Here is a 14,583-nt window from a genome sequence, read left to right as displayed (position 1 = left end):
TTAGCTAGGGAGATTTTTAAGAAAGTTTTGCAGGAGAACCTTGGTTTGTTTATAGTAAAATGAAAAAGAGAGATGAACTGAGGTACTAATTTTATTAAGTAAAAGGGAATCAGAACTTGATGATCTTGAAAGCTCTCAGCCTATCCATACTGCAAAAATCATGTGGAGGTATGCTCTGAAAAGAACCGTAAGGGTGTGGTCACACAACCATTCGGTAAAGAAATGAGGACGGGTGTGAACCATGGGCCCCTCCCCCGGCAGAAGCGAGGCCAGTGTGAACTGGTGGAGACAGGATGACAGAAAGGAAGGCTGTCAGACCTACAGGACTGGACCACAGGGCTCCTGCCTGTGAACATGTGTTATTCTTCAAGACAGAGGAAGAATGACCCCAAAGATTCAGAGAGCATCAGGGCTGCTTCCTTGGTTTCAAAGCTGAGAGATGGCATCACTTGGAGTTCAATAGGAGAGGTGGCCTCTGCCTAAAGCCTTGGGGGCAGGGCCTCCTGGGACTTTGGTGGGTGACTCCTTCCTTGCAAAGACATAAGAGGAGAGACAAACACTCTAGTGGGTCCAGAAGGCAAAGCATCAATCCAAAATGGAATATTCTAGAGCCGCAAGACCTAATGGTATTTGCCTTGCTGGGTTTTGGACTTGCATGGAACCCTTCATCCCTTCTTTCCTATTGCTCTAGTTTCTCCCTTCTGGAATGAGAAACTATATCCTACACCTGGCCCCTCATTGTATGTTTGGAAGCACATAACTCATCTAACAGCCTCACAGCTGGAGGGGAGTTTTGTTTCAGGATGAAGCCTATCTGGAGTCTCACCCACGAATCATTTGGATGAGACTTTGGGCTTTAGAGTTAATGCTACTGTTTGTAGCTTTGGGATGGAATAATGTACTTGGCGTGCAGAGAGGACATGAATTTGAGGGATCAGGGGCAAAGCAGTATGACTTGAATGTTTGTCCCCACCCCTCCCCCCAGTTCATATGGTGAAGCCGTGACCCCCAATGTGATACCTGGAAGTGAGGCCTTTGGGAGGTAACCAGGTTTAGCTCAGATCATGAAAGTGGGGTCCCCAATATAAGATTAATGTCCTTGTATGAAAAGGAGCCTCGGGTAAGACTTGAAGCAGAGAAGAGGCGTATTATTTAACAGGCCTCTCAAATTTCAATCATAGGGAGAGAACTGTGAAGGCTCCTCTCCTCCACATATTCATGGACAATTCAATCCAGAATAATCACACTGGAGAATTTTTATGTGTTTTAGAACCACTGTTCCAAGGAGGTATAAGTGCCATTCTGGCAGAGAGACAGTGACTAAATGACTAGAAAAATTCCAAGGATTAATAAAGATGTCACAGATGGGACAGCTACATTGGTGGGAGGTGGGACTAGATGAGATCCAAAACCCATCCACGTAGGAGAATTGGGGACAGTTACAGCCTCCCTCATACTGGTTCTTATCCAGTGTCTATCATACGGTGAGAACAAGTCAGATGTAGATATACTTCTGAACAGGAATATGTCCATTAGAATTCAAAAAATCTTGAAATTTCCTTGAATGCTTGTAAAGCTACCTTTTCACGGGGGTACAGTGGGTCAGGGCAACCATGGTCCCTTCCTGCTATTCAGCTTCTTGGGGCTGTCAGGCTTCAAAAGGAAGACCAGAATTACTGACTATAGCCAGCTGATTTTCTTGTCCATGTAAGTGTAGATATTTATAGAAACTGGACGTGAATCTAGGCTGGGCCAAAGAGTATCCTGCAGGCTCCAGCTTATTTCACTCTGCTAGTTTAAACCAGTGCCTTTGTTTTCTCATCTGTAAAATAGGAAGAACACCCTCTTGTCCACCATCCTTTGATGGTGTTTGAGAGCAAAACCTGAATGAGCCAATCTATGTTCTAAAGACATGTATTATTTTAAGTACTGATAGGGAAATGCCATACAAGCCTTGTAAAGCAATCAAAGGGAGACCCTTGCTGGATTCTTAAAAGTACTGCTATGAGCTCACAGAGAGGCTTTTATTCAGAGCATAAATTGGATTTCCGCTGGTAAAGGAAAGCATGAGATAATATTCTCTGTCTTAATTTGACAGTGGAGAGGCTCCTGAGTATTGGCCAACAATCTAATATTGGATCACACCAAAACACAACCATTTGCTTCCTGAGTCATATCCATAAAGATCTTGCAGTAAAGTGTTGTCTCGGACAGAGCATTTATGGAGATTGCAAAGCCTCATGTTCAGGCTCTAAAAACATACCCATCTCCATCTTTTCTATTTAATATATCCTGGGCTCTCCTTTTGAAGTCCTGCCCCTATTGCAATTTCTCAAGGTAAGATTCACATTTCTGGTCTTGTAAGATAAGTGTGCAAGTCGCCCAGCTCAGTGACCAGAAGGCAAGATCCACCCCTCCCTCTTATTTGCTGTCCTAAGATTAATACACGCTAAAGCTTCTATTTCAAGAAACCTCAGAATTAACAGAATCATGTGTACAGGCTTAAGAAAAATAGCATTAATGCTGAATATTAATTTGATATTAATCTTACATGATAAAAATTCACTATCACTGATGTTTTAGAATTTTTTTAAACAAATTTAAAGAAAGGTAAACTACTGATGACATTAACAGACTTTCATTGTACTTTAAAAACAACTTGTTTAAAGAAAAATGTCACTTAGTTGGTTTTACATCAGCACATTTGAACTTGTCTCATGAGTGGTTTTTTTTTTTAGCTCAGGAAAATGAAAATTTCTCGAAAACTTTAAAATGGTTTTAGCCATATTTTTAAAAACACCGAAACACTTAAGTTGCAGATTTTCTTAGGTCCTGCAACAGGTTGCACAGCTCCCCAGTTTTCTTTTCCCAGATTTAAGTAAAAATCCCTGTAAGACATATTTCAAGTGACAAGCATTTTAAACAATGTACTGTAGCTTCCCTAAAGCCACCTTAATTATTGAGATCCGTGAAACACAGCTGTAAGCTGATAAACGACCATTCACACCCTCTCTGAAAAGTGCACAGCATTTCGAATACTCATCACTGTGCGTTATCTATATGATTCTTTTCCCAATCCTCTTTTCATAATTCGTACTTCACATGAAATTGCTGCTAGTGTTTTTAGAAACAACTTTTTTTGAAAGATATTTTTTATTGGTCCTCTGAATGCTTTTCACAAGCAACCAGAGCCTTGGGCTTTCACAAATGATGATTCTATCCAATGACTGAATAACTTTTTTTTCCCCCTCTTTACTTTGTCAGACCCAAGGCTTGATAGAGTGCAGCAAAAGTAAGTTTCCGATAACAAACGTCTATTTAAGTCTTCTATAATCTCATTTTAGGGTCAAACATTTTTTCTAGAAAAGAGCAAGTTACAGTTTTATCCGGCCCAAGTCAAATGCATTCTACCTTTTCTTCACTTACTGAGAATAAAAGTTAACATTTAGGACTGAGAACAGAAAGGCAGGATGAGCAGGAGCGAGAAACTAACTACGCAGGGCTCAGTCGCTGTGATTCGTGAATGTAATAAATCAACAAGTTTTCATTTAACAGCTACCAGGTGGCCCAGCCCTTAGCAGGAACACGACTGAGAAGGCCAAGTTCTAGGCCGGGACGATCCAGCCCAAGACCCAACCATAGAGATGAGCTCATCCTGAACGCTCCACCTTGAAGCCAGCGCCGGGCTGAGCGCCAGCCTGTTTTCGGGACCGCACAGCGCATTTCCCCAAGATCTCCACAGATCCTGGGTTCGCAAGGGTCTCCTCTGACCCTCAAGACCAAAGGCATCACTAGCACACCGGCAGGAGGCGAGGCTCAGAGAATCCTAGGCTTCCACTTCGCCTGGCCTGAACAAGTGGCCAAGGAGGGAGCCCCCATTCAGGAATCTATCGCGGGGCCGAGAAAATTTATTTGCGTTTATAACCTCGGAGAAGAAACCGCTGAAGGAAAGAAAAACGAGATGGGGGTGGGGTGGCAGGATAGAGCTTCCAGAAGCGTCTGTTAATTTCTCCGATATTTCTTAGACCGACCGGCAGAAATAATGCAGGGGGCGAGAAATGGACGTCCTAGGCAAAGTCAGCAGGCAGAAGAAATGAGCCAGGGAAGGAGAAAAGTGATTCAAATGAAATTCCCACGCGCGCAGGGCAGCCTCGGTGTCGAGAGGCAGGGAGCGCGGGGGACACCCGGTGCACCCGCCTGTGCCCTGGCACTTTCTCGGCTCCCGCCGCGCAGACGGACAGGAGCAAGCGAGGGACATACCTTCGGGGTTGGCGCTGATGAAGACCCGGACGCTACGGCCGGCTGGCACGAGGTGAGAAGGCAGGGCGGTGAGGTTCCCGGAGAAAGCCGCCCGCCGGAGCGCAGAGTCCCGGGGACAGGGCAGCTTGGTGCCCGCGCCGGCTGGCCACATCGCCCTGAGGGAGGAATAGATGCCGACGCCTGCTCTCGGGTACTGCCCGCGGCTCCGCGGAACGGCTAGGTGGATTCCCGCAGGCGGCGCCGCTCAGAGCCGCTCGGAACCCGAGGGGCCGCGGGAGAGCTCCGTGGCGCACACCACCGGCCGGCGGAGAGAGGCCATATGGACCCTCCGGCTCCTCTCGCCGCCGCCTCCGGCCCCTCCGGGCGTTCGCCTTCGCTCGCTGCCCCGGCTTAGCGCAGTAGCAGGAGGGAGCTGGAGGTCAGCGTGGCGGCGGCTACGCGCGCGGCGCCCCTTTGCGCCGGGAAGCGCCCGTGCCGGTCGCCGAGCCCGCGGCCATCTCCCCGCCCGCGCCCGTTGCGGGAGGAGGGGGCGGACAACGCGGCCGGGATGCAGCCGGCAAGTAGAGCGGACCAAACTTTATCTACAAAAGGCGTCTGGAGTTTACCGCCAGCCGCCTCCAGCGGGGCGCAGGAATATCCCGCGACTTAATTAAACGGTGGCTGGGGCGCCGGGGTCTCGGGCTGCTGGGGATCTCCCGGGCTGCTCTGAAGGCGAGCCCGGGCGCTCCTAGATGCCTGCTCAGTGGAGGACGAGAAATTAGCTCGGGGTTTTTGCTACTCCTCCTCTAACTCTACTAAAGGTCAAACAAGCTCTGAGCATCTTCAAAAACGCACGCGTGCTGGCGTCTGCGCGTTTTTGCCTAAGTGTTGGGAATTCCGCCTCAAAGACGCACAGCAGAGCCCGGACCCCCAGGGTCCTAACCACCAAAACTCGGGACCGTCTGGGGTGTCCTGGAGGGAGTATCGCCGTCGTTCTTTTTCTTGGCGCAGGTGGCAGCGTCCTGCTTTCCGCTCGCTCCGCTTGCGCAGCAGAGCGGGGGTTCTTATAGCAAGGCAGCGCTGCTCACGTGCTCCTCGCCGCGTGGTCACGGAACCCTTCCTGGAGCTGATCTCGGCGGGGAGTCCTCCCGAGGTCTCTAAGGCTCCAGGGGGGTCCTTCCTGCCCCCGACCCAGCGCATTCCCGGGCCATTCCGCCAGGGCCGAGGCTCCGGGACCCGGAAGGGAGGCTGGACGCCCGGAGTCCCGCGCGGCCTGGTGCGCGCCTGGGCACCGCAAGCTAGTCTGACTTCGGGGAGCGCCTCCCAGCGCAACGTCCCGCAAAGTGCAGGTGGCCGCAGATTGGCGCCAGGTGCGAGAGATCAGAGTTGACATAGGGCAGCTTTTCCAAGTTCGTGCTGTGCGTGAGTTGGCTTTACCTGAAGCGGATCTAACACGGCCAGAGCGGTTGCGGGGCTGTAAACGAGGGGTCGGGGCGTGAGGTGGACAGTGCAAAGGTTGACAAGCGATGCAAAGGGACTGAACCTAAAATTGCCATCTCTGGGCCACACTCCACTGCACCTTCAAAATACTGCAAATCCCAGGGCACGCAGGAAGTGGGATTGTGAGGTGGGGTAAGGGAGGAGGGTGTTCTGGAACCTTAACTGGAGTTTCGTCTCCAAACCCCTGATGTTGAGTTTTAAGGCAGAAACATCTGTGTTTTAGAAAGGAAGAACAGCTTTTCCAAATCTTTGAGATTGTGGAGGGGGCGGGTGGGCACGGGGTGAAGACAGCCTCAGCTGCCAGCTTTAGCCTCTGGCCTGGGGCTTCTGCTGTAGGCAGCTCCTGGAGTGCACTTCTTCTGGCCCCTGCTGGTGGCAGTGAAGTCCTAAGCACCGCTGCCTTTTGTTACCCCCACCGCAGCACCAACATACACTTTCGGGGTAACCATTTTGAAGAATTGGGTCTCTAGGTTTTTAAGGCTGCCTATTCAGTACTGAGAACCTGAGGGCAGGCAACAGTTCTTACTTTGTAATAATTTGATGAAACCAATAAAGAGACCTTGAACATGCCCACGTATTCATTCAACTGATTTCCATTTAGCAGTTTATCTCCTTCCTCTCTCCAGCCTCATTACTCCCAGGTGGGGACATTCTCCAGCAGGAAGGGGAACTGTCTGAAAGCTCTTCTGATGTCCCAGGAGGTTTGGACTGGGCTCTCTGGAAGAGGTTATGAATATACAGTGTCTATTACAGTATCATTCTTTATGAATATATAGTATTTGTTGCTGGAGAAAGGAGCCAGGACCACTTCATGCCACGTCTCAATGTTGTTTTATGGTGCAGAGTTGCCAGATTGTCAAGGACCTGCCTGCCTCCCTTTCTTTCTCTCCCCCCCCCAACTTTGTGGTTTCTCTCTTCAAAATCAAATTAGTGTTTGTGTCTTCTGACCTTTGTTTCAGATCTCAGAGTATTTCATTTTCATAGGATGACTTTGAGATTTTTGGCAGCCTCTGTAACCTAATTAACTGTTCTAGACAGGCCGAAGTTTAGCATCTGCCAGTGTCACTGCAGACCAAGGATGCAGAGGAGAGAATTTAACAGTATCTATGGGGCCAAGCTTCAGAAAGCTCCCAGCACAGTACAGCCAGCTTTGCATTAGGTAGAGCAGGCTGCTGTCTTGGGTAATCCGGGAGGTTTCTACATGAGGATACAGGACCTCCCCGCCACATACACACAGACAGGCACACCCATTTACTTCTTCCATCCTGTCTCTTGCTAATGTCGGGTAGCCTAAAACGAGAGAGTCATTCATTAGCATGCAGATGGCATAAGGGAAGAGTCACTCATGGTGCTAACACTTTGTTATGAATTAACTAGATATATTTCCCGCCCTGTGGAACTAACTGTAGGCTATGGAAGTGGAGAGTGGGGAAGGAGAGAAACTGGAAAGGCAAGGGAATGAGTGGGCATCAATGTGGTAAGCAGGTCCTGACTTACAGTGTCGAGATTGCTTTATCTGTCTAAAATACTTTACAAACATGTTATGATTACTCCCATTTTATGTACACAAAAGAAACCCAAGTCTCGAAACAGAGAAATGACTTGTCCAAGGTCATGTAACTAGTTAATGCCCAGGCTGGAATCCAGGCTTTGGGGCCCTGTCTCAGTAATCTTTGCAGTACACCATCTCTGTTTTCTAATTTTGCCCAGGCCTGGTTGACATCTTAAGTAGCCTGAACAATAGGTGTTCAGGCCTGTGTTCACAGGTGTGGAAGACTGGTTATTATAGACCAAAATATGAAAGAAGGTCTACCACCATGACATGAGACTGGACTCTTCCAGCTTTTATCTGTCGATCTGTTGTTGACCTTCCAGCTGTTGATCTGATGGCAAAGGCCTCCAGATTCCTCGGTCCAGATTCCAGATTTCCTTAGGTCCTGTTTTTGCCTCATAAGACCACAGGTAATCTCATATCATCCCTGAAGCTGGCTGGAGCACATGGAAGAGCACCTGGAAATAGGAACTGGAAAATAAAAGTGGACTCGGGGCCAAACTTGTGGTCAGGAAGAGGGATTCCCCTCTCTGTCCTCTCACTCACCCCAATTAGCAGACCAGAGGACCACAAAGAGGTTCCTATCTTTATAAAATAGTGATGCCAGCCCTTGATTAAAAAAAAAAAGGGCTGCTCGAAGGTAAAATTACTGCTACATTTATTCTACTCATAATGCTAGAAGATTCCTTGTGGTCAAGGAATTCAACTCCTGTCAGTATATAGATGATGCCCACCCCCCCAAAGTAATTTTATAGAACAGAAGGGAAAAAACTATAATAATATTGATATGCTAAACATCTGTAAGCTAGACACTAAGACTCTGTATAAGACTTTTAATGGGTATCTCATTTAATCCCACTGGATCCAAGGTCTGGGCCACATACCTCTCTTATCTCTCCACTTGATATCCCTTGTATACCTCTTGTGATGTGTGTGCAGGTTGCTTGTTCCAAAGTCAGTGGTGTGCCAAAGTACCTCATCTCCTTCCCTTCCACATGAAGCCTGGTGGCTTTTCACCCAGCTGCACAGCTGTATCACCTGTTCAGTTCATCTGACTTAGATGATGGGGGTGTTGATTGTAAAGGACATAACCAGAGTCCCTGTGACTGACTCTGACCCAGCAGAAGAAAGATCCAAATATTTACCTCCCTGTACAACAAATATTCTGGCCTGGATGCTTCTGGGCCAGTGTTCAGCATCTATCCTATTGTGGATAAAAGTGGAAATAGAACTCCTAGTGTTATAAAGATGACCAATAAAACACATACTATTCTATTTCATAAAATCTAGCTGTTGAAGCCAACCATGTGTTTTTGTGTTTCTGAAACTTATAGAAGAGTACATTAGACTTAATGTTACATAAATTGTTCCCAGTGGCTCCCTGATTAGGGTGATACATATTTGAATCTCTTTGCTAAGGTGAGAAATGGGTTATACAGGGTCACTGAAACAAGGAGTTCATTTTCCAAAGTTCCAGCTCAGGATATCATCCAAACCATCAGGAACCCACTTGTTTACAAAATGGAAATTTTCAGTTTATGTGAGAATTTGTCAGCATAATAATTTGCCAACAGAGATGGTTGATTCAGAGGTGTCTGCAGCATGATAGAATTCACAGCAGCTTGGTTTTAAATAAAGTTACACCTTTCTGAAATTGCTATCTGATGTTTTCATGACTCAGAAATTCTAACTTTATATCCACCCCCTTCCAAATCTGTTTAACGTATTTTTTGAGCCTTCTGCTTCTTGCGACCTTCTAAACAATTACATTGTTATGATAGCACAATGCACATCATACAAAGTAGAAGAAAGTAAGGTAAGTTTCTTAGTAAAAATTTGTAGATTAGTTTATATTTCTAAATTAAATGTTTTATTTTTGTATTATGATCATCAGATATTTTTCCACCCCATGAAATTAGTCACAGGTAATGTTGCATTGACACTCTCTTCTTTCTTTCCATCATCTGATACTTAGAGAATTACTTTTTACAAAGCACTTTCATACCTGTCAACTCATTTTGACTCTAACCCTGTGAGGTAGGTTATGGATAAACTATACTCCAACCTCCTCCCTATTTTTCTAATATGAAAAAGCAGATCAAGCAATTTTAATGGCATGTCCCAGATCATTCAGTTGGTGGCTGGCAAAACTAGTGTCAAAACTAGATCTCTGGACACCAAACTATAGATTAATTATAATATCCCACATGGATACCAACACATAACAAAATACATTTAGCCAAATTGATGAATATCATTTGCATTTTTGGTTGTTAGAAAAACCAAATAATATAGGCTATAAAACAGTCTACTTTGATAGCAATGTTAGTTACATTGCTGATTTACACTGATTTTTATATTTTCACTGAGCCAAAGCTAAACTCCATATCCTTTAATTCTATGAACAGCTCACTTTCAAAGATGAGTACAAGAGGCCCAGAGAATTTAAATGAATGTATTGAATGTACATCCAGGAGTGGAATTGCTGGATCATTTGATAGTTCTATTTTTAATTTTTGAGGACCCTCCATACTGATTTCCATAAAAGCTTGCTACCAATAGTGTACAGGGACTGATTTTTCTCCTCATCCTGTCAACATTAGTCTTTCATATTTTAAATACCAACCTCCCTAGTAGGTGTGAGTTGATATCTTATTGTAGGTTTGATTCACATATCCTGGACAGTTAATGATCTTTTCATATATCCACTTGTATGTCTTCTTTGGAGAAATACTGATTCAGTTAGTTGCTTGTGTTTTAATTGTGTTATTATTATTATTATTATTTTGCTATTAAGTTGTTTGAGTTTCTTATATATTCATTGCATTAATTCATTATAAGATATATGGCCTACAAATATTTTCTCCCATTCTGTTGGTTTGTTGATGATTTCCTTTGCTGTGCAAAAGCTATTTAGTTTGATGTAATAGCATATGTTTATTTTTGTTTTGTTGCCTGCGATTTTGGTGTCATATCCAAAAATATCATTGCCAAGTTCAATAGATAAAACAATCCTAACATTCATATAGAAACACAAAATAGTCCAAAAAGCCAAAGCATTCTTGAACAAGAAAACAAAGCCCATTTGTTTTTCATTTCATTTGTTTACCTGATTTCAAAGTATGTTACAAATCAATAGTAATCAAAACAGTATATTACTGGCATCAAACAGACCCATCAACCAATGGAACAAAATACAAATAAATCCATGCATGCACAGTCAACTAATCTTCTACAAGGGTGCCAAATGAGGAAAGGATAATCTCCTCAGTAAGTGTTGTTAGGAAAATTAGATATCCATGTGCAGAAGAATGAAAACGTCCCCTTATCTTACACCATGAAGCAGTCAACTCAAAATGGATTAAACTTAAGACTTGAAATTGTAAAAGTCCTAGCAGAAAACAGAGGGAAAAAGTGATTTTGAAAAATGATTTGAACACTTATTTGCTAGGTTATGAGGTGCTCAGGGGAGTAAAATTAAAGAGGAAGTTTGTAAGTCAAAATAGAATTTTGCCACCTTTTCTGAATAATTGTGTTAATAACATATGATGATAAAATGTACAGACCATAATCCAATATGTGGTCCAATTCAATTCAAATAATAAACTGTCATTTGAAATCAGGTGCTTGCTTTATGAATGGTTTGGGCAGAAAATAATAAATAAGCCATCTGTCCAACACAGAGGTTTTGGTGGAAAACAACAGAACAGGCGCTGATTGGCTTAAGCATAGAAGCAGTTTTTTGGATAGTAATAATATTGTTGGGAGGGACGGAGAACTAGGCTTTGGGGCCAGGAGAGGTTAGCTCACTGGATCCACAAACTGAAGTGTCACAAGCACAGACACCTAGGACAGCCTGAACAGTGCTGGGCACCCCTGCCACCACAGGCACCATTCGCTGCATACCACCCCTGACGCCCTTGGCAGCGGCCACTAAACACTGCCATCACTCTTGCTCTGTAATCCTCACTCTGGATTCTCCTGGGTCAGGAGGCCAGGGAGAGTGACCATCTGTCCTGCATCTCGACTCAGGAAGTGCGGAGTTTTCTGAATACAAGAAGGAGGTTCAGAGGTCAGATAGTTAAAACTCTTACACACCCCACCGCAGCAGTGTCCAGTACGCTTCCTCTGCTCTTAACGTGGCCAGAGTATCCGGAAGATGTAGACAAGGGATGAATTGGACACTTTTTACATTCCTAGTAATAAAATTAGAATAATGATGCTCCACCTCATTAAGACATAGATAACATGAAAAAGCTTACCTCTCCTGGACCACAACAGTGACTAAGAAAGTGAGCTACGAAGATTCTCTAAGCAGCCATACTATATGTTAAATGTTCATATACTGAACGCTTACTCATTCCCTTGACTCTTAGGAGATCCCCAGAAGCACTCTGTCAGAGTCTCTTCACATTTACTATATTCACAATTCAAAGAAACGAGGTTTTCCTGGTTGGCAGAACCACAACAGATTTGAGACAATGAATTGGAAGAGGAAGGGCTGCTATCTGGAAATGAGAAAAAAAAAAAAAAAAAAAAACTGTTCAGAGCAGAGAATCAGAAAACATATGACAGCAGAGGTTATATATATTCACGCGCACACACCTCACTCAGTGATCTAGGGACCACTTAATTTTGGAACATTTGAACTCTGTATGTCTCAAAATATGACAGTGAATGAACAGATCCTGAAATTGAGACAGACTAACTTACAGATATTGCAAGTACTTGCAAGTACTTACTGAGATAATTTTCAGCAGCAAAAAACTCAAGAGAGTTTAGACAGAGGCATTTGGCACTTGTGATATCCAGTAGTAAGCATCAGTGGTTGGAGATCAATAGCAGATGAGGAAGCCAGAGATTCAGTCAGATTCTTTATTTTTTTATTTTTATTTTTTTTTCAACTGGAAAAAAAGATTTTTTAAAATTAATTTTTTATTTTTACTTTATTTTGCTTTACAATACTGTATTGGTTTTGCCATACATTGACATGAATCAGCCACGGGTGTACATGAGTTCCCAATCCTGAACCCCCTCCCACCTCCCACCCCATATCATCTCTCTGGATCATCCCGGTGCACCAGCCCCAAGCATCCTGTATCCTGTATCAAACCTAGACTGGCGATTCGTTTCTTACCTGATAGTATACATGTTTCAATGCCATTCTCCCAAATCATCCCACCCTCTCCCTCTCCCTCTGAGTCCAAAAGTCCACTATACACATCTGTGTCTTTTTTCCTGTCTTGCATACAGGGCTGTCATTGCCATCTTTCTAAATTCCATATATATGTGTTAGTATACTGTATTGGTGTTTTTCTTTCTGGCTTACTTCACTCTGTATAATCGGCTCCAGTTTCATCCACCTCATTAGAACTGATTCAAATGTATTCTTTTTAATGGCTGAGTAATACTCCATTGTGTATATGTACCACAGCTTTCTTATCCATTCATCTGCTGATGGACATCTAGGTTGTTTCCATGTCCTGGCTATTATAAACAGTGCTGCGATGAACATTGGGGTACACGTGTCTCTTTCAATTCTGGTTTCCTCGGTGTGTATGCCCAGCAGTGGGATTGTCAGTCAGATTCTTACTTCCAAGAAAAACGTAGGGCACTTTTACTTAAGTGCCTGAAGCAGTAGTGGTAGTAGTAGTAATAATAGTATCAATAACAATAATAGTGATGAAATAAACACTTCAATGACTTTCTTCAATGACTAGGCTAGCTAGAGTCCTTGTTCATAGACATTGACTTATCTAACTCTAAGTTGTCATCCCGGGGAAGAAGACATTATTATTATTCCCATTTTCCATATGAGGAAACTGAGGCAGGGTAACACCAGGATGTGGTGGGGCATGAACTCTCATGCAGACAGTCTGGCTCCACAATCTGAGTTTCAAACATCATGATATACTCACTCCATCTCTCAGTGCTAGATAGTATACCAATGCAATTACCCAAGCAAAGGAGAACTAGCTCAAGACAAGGAAAGTTGGATGAAAACTTAGGTTGCAAAATTGGTCTTAAAGGTAAAGGAGGGGAGGAATAGTCAGTGGATGTTTCCTGCATGTTTCATTCATTTTCTCATTGGTCTTCAGTATACCATATGATGGCATTACTCATTTCACAAAGGCGCCATCTGAGGCTTAGGTTAAGCAATGGTTCATCCTCACAGAGCTTATGAGCAATGAAGCTGAGATTCAATGTCCACGCTCTTTCTGCTACTGGGTGACACTGCCTTTAAACAGTGCAAATACCAGCCATAAGAATCAACTATTAAACTTTACCATTCCTATATTCTTCCATTTAATTTATTTGTTCATTTATTCATAAAAAACACTTGTTAGACACTTTGTTGCTCCACTTGTGAAACACTTTGTTCCTCCAAGGACAAACCTTATTCTCAGGAAGTCCAGTTTAGTATGGGACACCAAAATGATGGTGTCTATGTAGAGCAAGACTCTAAGGACATGAACACCAATCACTTTAGAGGTTTCTTAAACACAAGTAAACCCAATAAGACAAGTAACTACTTGAAAAGACATTAGTTGACACTATAGATAAAAGGACTACATGGAAGCAAAGAGTCAAATGACCAACAATATAAGAGCAAGAATCTAAAAGGCGTTTCATGAGCTCTATTCAAAAAAGTAGTAGACTATAATATCAGGAGGCATGTTTTAGAGACAAATTGATAAATGTGGGTTCTAATACTGGCTCCAGCATTTAAAACTTGTGGCTATAGCCTAATAAATTTTCCTCTCTCAGCCTCAGTATCTGTCTCGGTGAAGTGAACACGAGTTGCCTACTTTGCTGTGAACAGTAGGCATGTTACAGGACCTAGTACAATCCCTGATACTCAGGAGTGCTAATAATTGTTAGAAGCCCAGCTAGTCATAGTTATTGATTCAAAGCAGGTGCCATGACAACAAAACTATGCCAGATTTTTTAAAAAAATACGGATGGCTAACAAACACATGAAAAGATGCTCAACATCACTCATTATTAGAGAAATGCAAATCAAAACCACAATGAGGTACCACTTCACACCAGTCAGAATGGCTGCGATCCAAAAATCTGCAAGCAATAGATGCTGGAGAGGGTGTGGAGAAAAGGGAACCCTCCTACACTGTTGGTGGGAATGCAAACTAGTACAGCCACTATGGAGAACAGTGTGGAGATTCCTTAAAAAATTGCAAATAGAACTACCTTATGACCCAGCAATCCCACTGCTGGGCATACACACCGAGGAAACCAGAATTGAAAGAGACACATGTACCCCAGTGTTCATC

General features: G+C 43.8%; 1 protein-coding gene across 1 annotated transcript in view; it reads right to left on the bottom strand.

Annotated features, from left to right (window-relative positions):
• The window catches only part of NWD2 (NACHT and WD repeat domain containing 2), a 234,048-nt gene extending 229,427 nt beyond the window's left edge, over positions 1 to 4,621 (bottom strand). Inside the window, exon 1 of the mRNA XM_004009760.6 lies at positions 4,261 to 4,621. Within this exon, the coding sequence (XP_004009809.4) occupies positions 4,261 to 4,411 (151 nt within the window). The 5' untranslated portion in view covers positions 4,412 to 4,621. The remainder of the gene's footprint in view (positions 1 to 4,260) is intronic.
• Between the last annotated feature and the right edge of the window lie 9,962 nt (positions 4,622 to 14,583).

This window comes from Ovis aries, chromosome 6 (assembly GCF_016772045.2).
Source record: "Ovis aries strain OAR_USU_Benz2616 breed Rambouillet chromosome 6, ARS-UI_Ramb_v3.0, whole genome shotgun sequence".
In the NCBI taxonomy this organism is placed as follows: domain Eukaryota; kingdom Metazoa; phylum Chordata; class Mammalia; order Artiodactyla; family Bovidae; genus Ovis; species Ovis aries.
This window is presented reverse-complemented; position numbering and strand designations above follow the sequence as displayed.